The 13,472-nt window shown below is 47.8% G+C and overlaps 2 protein-coding genes across 6 annotated transcripts in view; one reads left to right on the plus strand and one right to left on the minus strand.

Moving 5' to 3' along the window:
- Nucleotides 1–6,516, minus strand: part of LOC137528678 (guanine nucleotide-binding protein G(I)/G(S)/G(O) subunit gamma-8-like) — a 53,848-nt gene extending 47,332 nt beyond the window's left edge. The window contains exon 1 of one of the 4 annotated variants that reach the window (XR_011023455.1): nucleotides 6,247–6,516. Coding sequence is in view for 2 of the 4 variants with exons in the window: in XM_068250136.1 (XP_068106237.1) it covers nucleotides 6,247–6,384 (138 nt within the window). In the remaining 2 variants the exon portion in view is untranslated. The remainder of the gene's footprint in view (nucleotides 1–6,246) is intronic. The other 3 variants (XM_068250138.1, XM_068250136.1, XM_068250137.1) reach the window with 3 other exon arrangements.
- A 379-nt stretch (nucleotides 6,517–6,895) lies between these two features.
- Nucleotides 6,896–10,953, plus strand: FKRP (fukutin related protein). Of its 2 annotated transcripts, none has more exons than XM_068249284.1 (2): nucleotides 6,896–7,257; nucleotides 8,599–10,953. In XM_068249284.1, exon 2 carries the CDS (start codon nucleotides 8,620–8,622, stop codon nucleotides 10,072–10,074), a length of 1,455 nt encoding a protein of 484 aa, XP_068105385.1. In that variant the 5' UTR covers nucleotides 6,896–7,257; nucleotides 8,599–8,619; the 3' UTR covers nucleotides 10,075–10,953. The 2 variants fall into 2 exon arrangements, with proteins under 2 accessions (XP_068105385.1, XP_068105384.1); XM_068249283.1 differs by having other exon boundaries at nucleotides 6,897–7,247.
- The last annotated feature ends 2,519 nt before the right edge of the window (nucleotides 10,954–13,472 follow it).

The following is a 13,472-nucleotide window of genomic DNA, read 5'->3' on the forward strand; positions in this document are numbered from 1 at the left end:
ACTATTCCCCCTCCGAGTTGTTGCAACTCGGAGGGAGATGTAATTTGGGGTCCAGCAGGCACAAAAGCCCCCAATTACCGACATGCAGGGTGCGCATCATAGCATTGCTGCTATGAAGGCGCCCGGCTCTCTCAGAGCCGAGCGCCGAGATGAACTGATTCGAGCCATACAGACCCCGCTGATGATCTGTTTGAGAAAAAGGAATAGATTTCTCATGGGAAAGGGGGTATCAGCTACTGATTGGGATGATGTTCAATCCTGGGTTACAGCTCCTCTTTAACCTTCCTGGCGGTAAGCCTGAGCTGAGCTCGGGCTATGTCGCGCAGGAAGAGATCTCAGCCCCTGGTGGGGCGATTTTCTTCATTTAAAATGCTGTACGCGCAGCTAGCACTTTGCTAGCCGCGCGTACAGCTTGATCGCCGCCGCTCTGCGGCGATCGCCCGCACGCAGCGGCGCAAGAGGCCCCCGCCAGAGCCCTGCCCGGACCAATGAGTTCCGGGCAGCGCTATGGGCTGGTTCGGAGGCGTCTGACGTCAGGACGTCGGCTGATATACGCGTTCCCCTGTTTGCTATTGATGCCGGCGACGATCGCACTAGAGAGACACATGCGCCCTCTAGTGGTGTTTCATGTAGCTACCACTCTGGTAGCTTTACATGAAACCAAAAAAAAAAAAAAATGATTTTTGCCTTTTTGGCAAAAACAATTAACCGCCAGGAGGGTTAAAGAGGAGAAAAAAAGACCAAACGCTCGTCACCAGCTCACTGTCATGAGGTATGGTGGACACATTAGTACACATAGCTGGGTAGCTATCACACCCTAGGACGGCACCATTAATGCCCCATTAATGCTGAGTGATGACCGGTTTTGGAGCAACCTATATCATCCTTAACATTGTCGGGGAGAACTTGCTTATTTCATCCAGATTATGCCAAACCGCATACTGCATGTATTACAACAGCATGGCTCCGCTTTAAAGTGAACCCGAGGAGAGAGTGATATGGAAGCTGCCATATTTATTTCCTTTTAAACAATACCTGTTGCCTGTCAGCCCTGCTGATCTAATTGGTTGCAGCAGTGTCTGAGTAACACCAGAAACAAGCAAGCAGCCAATCTTGTCAGATCTGACGATAATGTCAGAAGCTGCTGAAAGATCTGCTGCATGCTTGTTCAGGGTCAAGGGCTAAAAGTATTAGGAGGCAGAGGATCATCAAGATAGCCAGGCAACTGGTATTGCTGAAAAGGAAAAATGGCAGCCTCCATATCCCTCTCACCTCAGGGTTCACTTTAAAAAGTCCCAAGACGCTGACCTGTCTGTAATCCAGATCTGGCATGGACTAAAACAGGAAACCCCAAACTACATAGTGGCTGAAATCCTATATCAGGCAAGAATGGGAAAACCTCTCTTTGCTTCAAAACTACAACTCTCAGTCTCCTCAGATCTTCAACATTCGATGTGTCATTAAAATAAAATATGATACAAGACAGTGATAAACGTGTCCTCACCCCAGTTTTTTTTTTTAAACATGTTGCTGACATCAAATATCTTGCATAAAGCAATAACACCTCTCAGTTACATTTTTTTTTACTGTATTTGTACTATCTTCCATAAAACATATGGCTCGCTCACATGATTTGCCAATCAGCACCTTCTGGCTTCTGCTTTTGTTTACAGTTGGCGCAGCATCCCAAATGAACTTGGGGGAACAAAATGTTTTGTTGGGATGAAGGAGGAAATCCATGCAACACAGGCAAAGCGTACAAACTCCATGTAGACCTGGTCAGGAATCAAAATCATTACAGACAGAAAGAAATACAATCTGGTAATTGGGAGTAAAACTACCATCAGCCATTTACAACAGTCTTGGTTATCTGGCATCGACGCCACATAAGTGTGCTTTCTGGATGCTTGAGACTGTTAAAAATAGGCCTAGCTAATATAGTACTATACACCACTTTATACATACCATAAACTCTGCATCAAATGTTAAGGGTTTAACAGGTCTAAGGTGCAATCAGACAAGCACTGGCCAATCAACCTGACATGACAGTAGCCAGAGAGACAGCAGTGGTGACATCATGGCAGTAGCCAGAGAGACAGCAATGGTAGTTTGGCGCAGCACGACATGCCAGTGGTCAACACCCATCCAATTATAACACCGTACAGAGTATATATTCTTGTCCCTTATTTGTCCCTCAGATGAGCTCACAATCTAATCCCTATTATCAGGGCTGTGGAGTTGGAGTCAGAACGTCGGAGCAGTTTTGGGTGCCTGGAGTCAGGTTTCATAAACTAAGGAGTCGGATGATTTTTTAACAAAACACTACAGCCCTGCCTACCATAGTCATGTGTCTATGTATGTATCAAGTAGTGTATGTATTAGGCCTGAACGATAAACCAAAATCGTGATCACCGAGCTCACAATTTTGTTCGGAAAAGTGGAAATTTCTGCAATGGTGTTATTTCCACATGGAGAAAAACTGAAGAAGCGGCTTCCAACGTCTCCCAAGTCCCAGCACATGCGGCCGCAGCATCGGCAGTGCTGGATATAATTTCTGACAGGAGTCGAACGCTTTCCATCCTCTCTCGACGTCTGCCGGCTCTTGTGCACGGCATACTTCCTGGTTCCTGTAGGTCACATGACATACAGGAAGTATGCCGTGCATTAGAGCCTGCAGGAAGCGAAGTGGATAGACGGGCATCGCTGGACTCCTGCTGGAAGGTATATCCAGCACTGCTGCAGCTTGGAGGACAGAGGGCACAGAGAGACCCAGAGGGTGCACAAAGAGAGAGAGGGAACAAATCTTGATTTGAAGGAAATCATAAATCGAAATAATTATTTCGGACAGAAATCGTTCCATTAATTTACTAAAATCGTTCAGGCCTAGTATGTATCGTATTCTAGGGCTTATTTAGGGTGAAGCCAATTAACTTATTTGTATGTTTTAGTGATCTGGGAGGAAACAGAGTGCCCAGAGAAAACCCACACAAACTCGGGATAACATACAAACTCCATGTAGAGATAGTGCCCACCGTGCTGCCCATGATTTATACAGTCATAAAGCTCTCCTATTCTCCAGCTGACTTCAAGACACAGCTCATGCTGGAAATAATGGTGTTGAAGGTCGTCATGCCGCATTACCACCGCTAACAGCGAAACCAAAGATGGAATATTAGAAGCTGGAGAAGTACGAGGCAAAAGGCTAGCACTACATGTACCAGCGTCAGTGCACTGTGACAACGCATCCAAAGTACTGTGCAGTGCAGCAATTCCATGCAGTGTGTACCTAGCCTAACAGAGGAACTAGAAAAGGGGTGGAAAGTGAAGGCCGAAGAGGTCCCAGCGGTGGCAGAAACACCCAATGCTGTGACTCCTCAGCTTCATCTGATCCCAGGAACACTTGTAAAGGGAACCTGACGTTCGACGTATATGGAGGCTGCCATATTGATTTCCTTGTAAACCATACCAGTTGCCTAGCAGCCCTGCTGATCTATCTGGCTGCAGTAGTGTCTGAATAGCACCATAAACAAGCATCCAGCTAATCCTGTCAGATCTGACAATAATGTCAGAAACACCTGATCTGCTGCATGCTTGTTCAGGGTCTATGGCTGAAAGTATTAGAGGGAGAGGATCAGCAGGACAGCCAGGCAATGTGCATTGTTTAAAAGGAAATAATATAGCAAATATGGCAGCCTTCGTATCACTCATCTCTGGTTCACTTTCAAAACACAAAAGAGGCTCTCAAACTTCTTGTAGAGGACGGAGTTTGAGGGAGAGAACCACCACTCACAGGATGGTCAATCAGATGCTAATTTTTCAAACATGAATGCAAATGAATGAAGACAATATAAATGGAATGAAGACAATATAAAACTATAAAACAACAACGCATGCACTCAGTTGTCCCAATGACAGAGTGCATGCAAATACGCATCTCATTATACAGACACTCAAAACAGGGGTGGAGATGCCCAATGCCTAAAGTATGGCTAATAAAACTGTTGATCTTAAAGAAATCCTGCATCATCAAAAAGTTCCCCTGGGGGTACTCACCTCGGGTGGGGGAAGCCTCAGGGTCCCAATGAGGCTTTCCACGCTGTCCTGCGTCCCTCGGGAGTCTCGCTGCAGCCCTCCGAACAGCGGTGATGTAAATATTTACCTTCCCGGCTCCTGCGCAGGCGCTGTGGTGGCTCTCGGCTCTGAAATAGGCGGAAATACCAGATCGCTGTCGGGTCCGCTCTACTGCGCAGGCGCACATCTCCAGCGCCTGCGCAGTAGAGCGGACACAACTGAGATCGGGTATTTCCGTCTACTTTGGAGCCGAAAGCCGAAACAGCGCCCCCACTGGAGCCTGGAAAGGTAAATATTGAACAGGCTGTCGGGCCGCTGTTCGGAGGGCTGCAGCGAGACCCCGGTGGGACAGAGGACGGCGTGGGAAGCCTCATTAGGATCCGGAGGCTTCCCCCTCTCAAGGTGAGTACCCCCAAGGGAACTTTTTGATGTTACAGTGTGTCTGTACAAACAGAGAGGTAATCTTAGCACTCTTGAGGAATTTGGACCAGTCTATTGAAAAAAATTATTTTATTTGAGCACATGAAATTGACAACGCGTTTTGTGGGTACTTGCCCGCTTCCCCAGGTTAGTGAAAAAAAACGGGTGGCTTAACTGCTGTGGTTGCGTAGCAAGCAGGAGCACCTCTATGCAGTACATCACTTTTGTTTACATTTTCAGAACACGTAACTATCAGCATGCAACAGAAGGTGCGGCTCCAAAAGACTTTTCCTGCAAGCCGGAACAAGCCACCTCCGTACCTATACGTGACCAAGCGTCTGACATGAAAACGACAGTAGTCATTGCTCTCGATCCAACCTCAGGCCACCCGTCTCTACCCTCACTCCAAGCACTATATACACCTTTGTAGAATCGCAATTCCAGCATTGTGTCTCCATGGCAACAGGGCATCACATGACACGCCATCAGGAAACACCAGCGAATTACACACTCATGGCGTGTCACGTGACGCCCTGTTGCCATGGAGACAACACTGGAATCAGCGGTCAGGTGGGTTTTAATCGTCTCTTCTCGCCAGCAACTCTACAGGGAGGGAAAGTATTTTAGGAATATCAGATAGTTGTTGGTGCAGTCTACTAGAACCTATTGAACCCTAGCAGTTCAAGAGGATGCCATCCACCCAATCAGGTTAGCGGAATTTCCCTATGAGGTTTCCTGCTGGGTCACGTAAAGTAGATTAGCGTCCCTCTGTCAAACTTGAGAACCCAATGTGGCCCTCGATTCAGAAAGTTTGCCCAACTCCTGGTGTATGGCATAGATAGGTGTGTTGTATAAGTATATCACACACAAAATACATGGGTATATACCTTACATACAAATATAAAAATATTGGCTTTGCCTCTGGATATCTGGTATAGAAGACAGCGGAAAAATATAGCGTATGGTATAGATAGGTGTGCTGTATAAGTGTAATGGATATATACATTATGTAAATGTTTACGCCTGCCTTTACAATGAAATATACATAATATTAACTTCTCCTCTGGTGTAGAAGGTGGTGGATTATATAGACAGTATACATAGGGCTTGATTCACAAAGCGGTGCTAACTGTTAGCACGCTTGTGAAAAGCTCCTCTTCACACCTAAACTGAGTTTAGGCATGTCAAAAAAACCACGTGCGCAAGGTCCCACGCACAAAAGTTAGCACGGTGCGCACAAAACATCACATCGCAATGTGACAAAAACGGTGCTCCCGAAGCACCTATAAGGTCGCATGCGGTGCGACCTTCACGTCGCATAGTGCAACGTTAAGGTCGCACCCCATGCGCCCTTATAGGCGCATCGTGTGCGACATTTCTCATCGCACTGCAATGCAACATTTAGCATGCACCACGCCATGCAAAGTTTTGTGCGCTGGACTTTGCGCGTGATCTGATTGTGAAAACAGTGGTAACCTAGTTAGCACCCTACTTATCACGCCCAAAGTCTTTAGGCGTGCTAACTAGGTTAGCACCGCTTTGTGAATCAAGCCCATAGTGTATGGTATAGATATGTATAATAATGGATGGATGATATAATACACACACATATATACATGCACACTATGAGATATAGATGATAGGAGCCCCTCCTCTCGGCATTATGGGATATGTGGTAGCGGGAGATGTACAGAGAATGCTATAGGCAGGTAAATCTGCACACCATACATTATAACGCACAGGCAGGATACTTACCTCCCCGCCCCGCAGCGCCCGCCGCACTCGCACTTCCTGTCGGTCCCGCAGGAGGCGCAGCTCGCACAGGCCGGCCACACTCCCTCTCAGCAGCTGCCGCAGCCGCCCCCGGTCTATGGAGCCGCCGGAACCCAGCATGTCTCCCCGCCGCCGGCTGATACACTACTGAGCGGCCTCACACTGCGCACACACAGCGGCCCGGAGCCGCCTGCCAGCCAATCACAGGACAGGGCCAGCCAATCGCAAGAGGCCGACACTCCTACTCCCCGCCCCCTGCAGGCTCAGCACAGAGGAGACAGCACGACCCGCTCCGCCCACTGAGGAGATTATCCAATCACAGCACACGGCTTCCGGGAGCCAGCCAATCGCAAGAGGCCTATTCTTCTTTTCCCCGCCCTTTCAGGCTATGCACAGAAGAGACTGCACAACCCGCTCCACCCACTGAAAACATTATCCAATCACAGCACACGGTTTCCGGGAGCCAGCCAATCGCAAGAGGCCTATTCTTCGTTTCCCCGCTGTGCATAGAAGGGCCTGCATGTTCCACCCGCCCACTATCCAATCGCAGGGCGAAGATGTTTTCTAAAAGGCGTTCAGCTCCACCTCCAGAATATTACCCACCGCCCCGAGGAATGACGGACTTTGCTGTAACCAATGAATAGAAGGCATTCTGTCCAATAGCTAGTCACGTGTCCAACTTCACCACGCCCACAAATCAAGAAGCGCGCAGTTGCCGAGGCTGCAGAGGTTCATTTTGACAGCTCCGCCCAGAGACTGCTGCCACGTCATATAAACGTGTGGGAGGGGCCCAGAGCTCCGCAGCTGGGGCCGGTTGGAGGAGGAGTTATTACGAATTCCTTTATGTAGGCGGGGCTAAAGATGTAGACCGTAATCGGCTGTGTTCCGACCAGTGTGTGACGTCAAGAAGGCGGGGCTACTGAGGAGGAAGACACGTGCTGCAAAAGCTGCTTATATACAATGTCAGAATAACAATTGTGCAGGTAAGATCAGGTGTGTTGTATGTCTGTGTCTGTCACATGACCTCTGCTGCCCCTTTCCTTACCCTCTAACACATCACATGACCCCCTGCTGACCCTTCCCTTCCCCTCTAACACATCACATGACCCCCTGCTGACCCTTCCCTTCCCCTCTAACACATCACATGACCCCCTGCTGCCCCTTCCCCTCTAACACATCACATGACCCCTGCTTCCCCTTCCCCTCTAAACACATCACAAGACCCCTTGCTGCACCCTCCCCTAATACATCATATACCCATCTCTGTAATGTATCACATAGCCCCTTTGCTGTACCTCCCTTCCCCTCTAACACATCACATGACCCCCAGCTGCCCCTTCCCCTCTAACTCATCACATGACCCCTGCTGCCCGTTCCCTTTCCCTCTAACACATCACATGACCCCCAGCTGCCCCTTCCCCTCTAACTCATCACATGACCCCTGCTGCCCGTTCCCTTTCCCTCTAACACATCACATGACCCCCTGCTGCACCCCCTCTGTAACACATCATATACCGCTCTCTGCATCTGCATCCTCCCTTATCTCTAACACATCACATGACCCCCTGGTGCACCCCCCTCCCCAACACATCATATACCCCTCTCTGTAATATATCACATAGCCCCTCTGCATCATCCCTTATCTCTAACACATCACATGACCCCCTGGTGCACTCCCCTCCCCAACACATCATATACCCCTCTCTGTAATATATCACAGTAGCGCTTCTGCACCTCCCCCTATTGTCGCTAACACATCACATGACCCCCTCTCTAATACATCATATACGGTTATACCCCTCTCTGTAATATATCACATAGTCCCTCTGCTGCACCTCCCTCCCTCTCTAATACATTACACGACCCCCTGAACCCCCTCCCCTAATACATCATTTATACCTCTCTGTAATATATCACATAGCCCCTCTGCATCCCCCCATTTCTCTTTAATACATTACATTTCATCTCATTGCCATCTGGAGTCGGGAAGGAATTTTTGTTCCCTTTTGGGGCTAATTGAACTATGCCCTGTAAGGTGTTTTCACCTTCATCTGGATCAACAGGGATATGTGAGGGAGCAGGCTGGTGTTGTACTTTGTTCTCTGGTTGAACTCGATGGACGTATGTCTTTTTTTTCAACCCAAAAAACTATGTAACTACGTAACATTCACTCAATAATCATGGACATAATATCCAATTTACTATTTATTTTAACCCGTTTCATCTGTAAGACGTTGCATGGAATGAAGCTTGGCCTCTCTGCACTGATAGGAATTATTTTAGGTTTTCCAGTGCTCCTTGTAGCAAACACTCTGCCTTTGTTTTATTTCCCAGGTTCCTCCCCATGGCGGCAGGATGCGGTGCCCGTTGTGTCATGTGTTGATTGCTGCCACACTGCTCTGCAACGTTCTGCTGCTCTACTATACATGGCACTTGAACTCCCGCCCAGCAGGACGTCAGAGCCCGTCTCCTACACTGTCCCCCGGAATCACCGTCATCGTTCGTGAGTTCCGCACCTTTGAACATGGCTTGGCAGACCTCAACCACTCCTTCCTGCGTGCCCGCCCTAATCTCCGCATCCTCATTGCATCAGAGGCTCTTCCATACCCACCGGTGCCGGGGTTAAACATCCTGCGAATCCACCCCTCCCCAGAGCAGCCTGTTTCTGCTTTCCGTCTTGAGTCTCAGATTCACACCCGATTGGTAGCCTTGGTGCCAGATGGGACATCACTGAACCCTCCTGACCTCCTAGATAAAATGGCACGGGCTCTGCGCGATGCCCCCTCCGCGGTACGAATTGTAGCAGCCGGTGCTGGACCTGTACTGCAGTGTCTACACCTAAATGTATCACTGCGGACATGGACGGCAGAATACACAGTGGTAAGTGCTGGTGAGACCTGTGGAGCAGTCAGTGGATCAGCTGTGCTTCTGATGAGATCCCGCGACTTGTTTGACTTGCCGTTTCCACTGGCTCGCCCAGTGCAGTCAACAATTTTTATACAAGCTGCTTTGCGGGGGTGGGGAGTGAAGGTCCTGAAGGAGGCCACGTTTCCTCGCACTCCTCTGCCTGCCACGGACCACGGGAAATGGAAAGCTGAGCAGGCCGATCGAGCTGAAGAGGCTGCTACCATGCGAGCTTTGAACATACGATTGGTACGGGGGCTGGAGGGAGGGGATCGCTGGTATGGGTGCTCTAAAGAGACACAACGCTGTTTTGGAACCGTGGTTGGGGAGACCCCGGAGTACCTGTATGAGGGTCGATGGACTCCGCCCTGCTGTCTGCGGGCTTTGAGGATCACCCTGTTGCATGTCGTCAAGGTTCTCGAGGCAAGCAATGTTCGATACTGGCTGGAAGGGGGCAGCTTGCTTGGGGCTGCACGTCACAAAGACCTCATTCCATGGGACTATGATGTGGACATCGGCATCTACCTGGAAGACATTACGTTGTGCCCAGAGCTTCGTGGGGCACAAGGTGGCTCGCTGGTGGATTCTGATGGTTTTGTGTGGGAGAGGGCAGTGGAGGGGGACTTCTTCAGGGTCCAGTACAGTCAAACCAACCACTTGCATGTGGACCTCTGGCCTTTCTATCCTCGGGATGGAGTGATGACCCGAGACTCGTGGACAGGGCACCCACAGGATATAGAATTCTCTGAGAGTTTCCTGCAGCCCCTTCAGACTTTGCCTTTCGCAGGGGCTGTGGTACAGGCCCCAAATAATCATGTGGAGCTACTAAAATTGAAATTTGGAGACAGAGCCATTGAGGAGCCCCAGTATCCCAACCCGGCTTTGCTCAAGATGAACAGGAGGTGAGATTGGCCTGGATGAGCAAGCTGGGGAATAAATTACTACTGAGAACAGAGTAACCAAGCTGGCTGTGCGCAGTGGATCTCATCCATTTTTCTGTACACTTGAAGGATGGACACAGCGAAGAGTGTAGAGAGGAATCCAGGACCCAGAGACTGGAAGTTGGAAGTGACTAGCAAAGAGTGGTTTGACCTAGCTCCTCTCACGATTCCTGACCCCTCAGCTCAGTGGCCATGTGTTTAGCAGATCTGAAACCTTGCTATATTGGCCTCGCCAAGTGTCTCCACACAGGAGACAAAGTCTATTATCCCACATCAGCAAATCGGATCTCACTATACACAAAGAAACAGAGGCGGTACCCTAGCTTGGGGAATTTAAGATTCAGTCTTATGAAAAAGTTTGAGAAGCCCTCTTAAAGTACACCTCTGAAATTTTAAAGCAGACCTGAACTCAGAACTTTCTGCTCTAAAAGATAAGCAACAGCATAATAATAAGAAAAATATTTATTTGTTAGAGCTTACAGAACTCCTGCAATAAAATCTGCAGTGTGTCTACTCCCTGGTTTTATGGAAGCAGAGAAAGGGTTAACCTCCTGTGTTTACATATTAGCTGTGTCTGCTGAGACTGCCGAATTCCTGTGCTGACACAGCTGAGAGCTCAAATTACACTTGTGATTACTTGAAGATGAGGGGGAATTAGACAGACTCTTCTCTGTAAACATACGCAGGGTATTTTTTTTAATCTTGTGTCCTAAGCAATAGTTCAGGTCCACTTTGAAAAATAAAAAAACAGATACCTTGATACTAAGCGCTGAACTGGGTAAAGTGGGAACTGGTAAGTCAAGTGTTTAGTAAAGTGGTGAATAAAGTGCTGTGTGGAATGTGAGGTGGGAGTTGTGTGGAGTGTTTGGACACTAAGGATGATTTCACACTAAGGCGCTTTTTGCCCGCGATTTGTATTTTGCTGCTCAATGTCAATCAGCAAAACACCGCTGCACAAGTAATCCTATGGGATTACACTCACTGCTGCAATTGTGGCACGTTTGCGATTTCTGACGATACATGTAGCATTTTACCGGGCGATTGTGTGGCGATTCTCATCCACTGGAATGAGAATCACAAAGCGTAGTCATCAATCAGTAGCGGAACTCCAGAACACAAAATCGCAATAATTGGGTTTTGCGTTGCTGAGTGTGAACAGGGCTTTAAAGCACACCTGAACTGAGAGGCTAGGAACACGCTAGGCAGAAACGCTAGCGCTGCTGAAAACGTGTTTTTGCCGCTAATAAGAGTCTATGGGCCGCATGTAAAAACCGCATATATGTGCGCTTTACAGCGTGCGTTCTGAGACCCAGAAGAATGTGGTTTTTATATTAGTTTTTTTGTTAAATATGATACTGTATTTTACTTCAAGGGACACTATGGCGAAAAATTGTAAAATTTAAAATATGTGCAAACATAGACAAAATAACAAGTACTTTTTTTCAGAGTAAAATGAGCCATAAATTACTTTTCTCCTGTGTTGCTGTCACTTACGTTAAGTAGTAGAAATCTGACAAAAGTGACAGGTTTTGGACTAGTCCATCTCTTCATAGGGGATTCTCCGCAAGGCTTTTATTCTTTATAAAGATATTCCCTAAGGGCTCGTTCACACTACAGGCATTTTCTAAAATTTTTTCTTCCGCGTGCGCTTTTTAAAAACTCTCCCGAACGCTTGTGCAATGAATGTCTATGAGAAGGTTCATATCGGCGCAGGTCGTGCGCTGGACGGACAGCAAAGCGGTGCACAGACCATTTTCGGGGCGATTCCGCCTCAATGGAAGGTATAGGAAAAACTCACAAAATCGCTTTGTGCAGCGATTGCATTCGCGTTTTTAAGTATACCCTGAGAATCTCCTATGAAGAGATGGACTAGTCCACAAACTGTCGCTTCTTTCAGATTCCTATGGCCTCCTATAAGTGACAGCAACATAGGAGAAAAGTAATTTATGGCTCATTTTACTGTGGAAAAATCAAACTACTTATTTGTCTATGTTTGCACATATTTTAAATTTTACAATTTTTCGCCATAGTGCCCCTTTCATTTATTGAGGAAAAATATAGAAAAAATGCAAAAGCAACAAATGCATACAAAAATGCGCAGTGCAGAACGCACAGGGTGCAGTTGGCTGGATGGTGTAATGGTTAAGGGCTCTGCCTCTGACACAGGAGACCAGGGTTCGAATCTCGGCTCTGCCTGTTCAGTAAGCCAGCACTAATTCAGTAGGAGACCTTTGGCAAGTCTCCCTTACACTGCTACTGCCAATAGAGCGCGCCCTAGTGGCTGCTGCTCTGCTCTGGCGCTTTGAGTCCGCAAGGAGAAAAGCGCAATATAAATGTTATTTGTCTTGTCTTAGTTTTCTGCTCTGCCTTGTCTGCTCCCAGCCAGAGTGAGATGGAGGCTGCAATATTTATGTCCTTTTAAACAGTGCACATTGCCTGACTGTCCTGCTGATCTTCTACCTCTAATGCTTTTACCTATACACCCTAAACAAGCATGCATGTTTCAGGTGTGTGATTCCGACACAAATGCCTGGAAGACTAGCAGGTCTGCCAGGCAACTGGTATTGTTTAAAAGAAAATAAATATGGCAGCCTCATTTCAGGTATCCTTCATCCTTGAATAGACTACTAAAGCTTTTCTCGAGTCTTTTGCATGAACTCATTGTTTGCACGTGTAAAGAATCCTTAGACCGATCTGTCGTTCAACCTTTGCGGCAGATTGATTTCTCGATTTTCCAAAGATTTACCGTATATCTGGCATGTGTATTCAGCTTTTGATATGGGTGGCAGGAGGCGGTCGCTGCCGCCATGACAGTACTTTCCAGTATGCCATCATGGGCCATGTGCAATAATACATCCTTGCTTTTGTATGTCTGCATCCCTGCATACAGTCCATTACACTCTGTCACCACCGGGTGGCAGCACTGAGCATTCCAGTTGGTTAGAATGTGTACGCCTGACCTTCAGCAGCTGAGGAACATCGATTCTGGATCCATCCGGATTCTAAATTGAGGAAGTTTGGAGTCAGGCGGCTACGCCTAATATAGGTCAGGGCTCTTAGGTAACCTACGAGGAGGTTAAATGAAGAATCCTGACCACAATGGGTTAAAAATACTGCCCAGCCACATGGGCAGGGAGGGAACAACAATCTATACATCTCAGCTCGGTATGCAGCGTGCAATGTGATTTGTATTGATCAAGTTCGATAGCATAAAGCAGGGGTAGGGAACCTGTGGCTCGGGAGCCAGATGTGGCTCTTTTGATGGCTCCATCTGGCTCACATACAAATCAGTAGGGGTTAATTTAGTAAGCTACACAGCTCCAGCAGCACAGCTTAGTGTGGCAGAGAGAGTACAATTTTCAG

This window comes from Hyperolius riggenbachi, chromosome 8, assembly GCF_040937935.1.
Source record: "Hyperolius riggenbachi isolate aHypRig1 chromosome 8, aHypRig1.pri, whole genome shotgun sequence".
Taxonomy (NCBI): Eukaryota; Metazoa; Chordata; class Amphibia; order Anura; family Hyperoliidae; genus Hyperolius; species Hyperolius riggenbachi.

Bases quoted from the DNA above. Each gene is read 5' to 3' on its own strand.
- FKRP (XM_068249284.1), top strand. From the start codon at position 8,620: ATGCGGTGCCCGTTGTGTCATGTGTTGATTGCTGCCACACTGCTCTGC.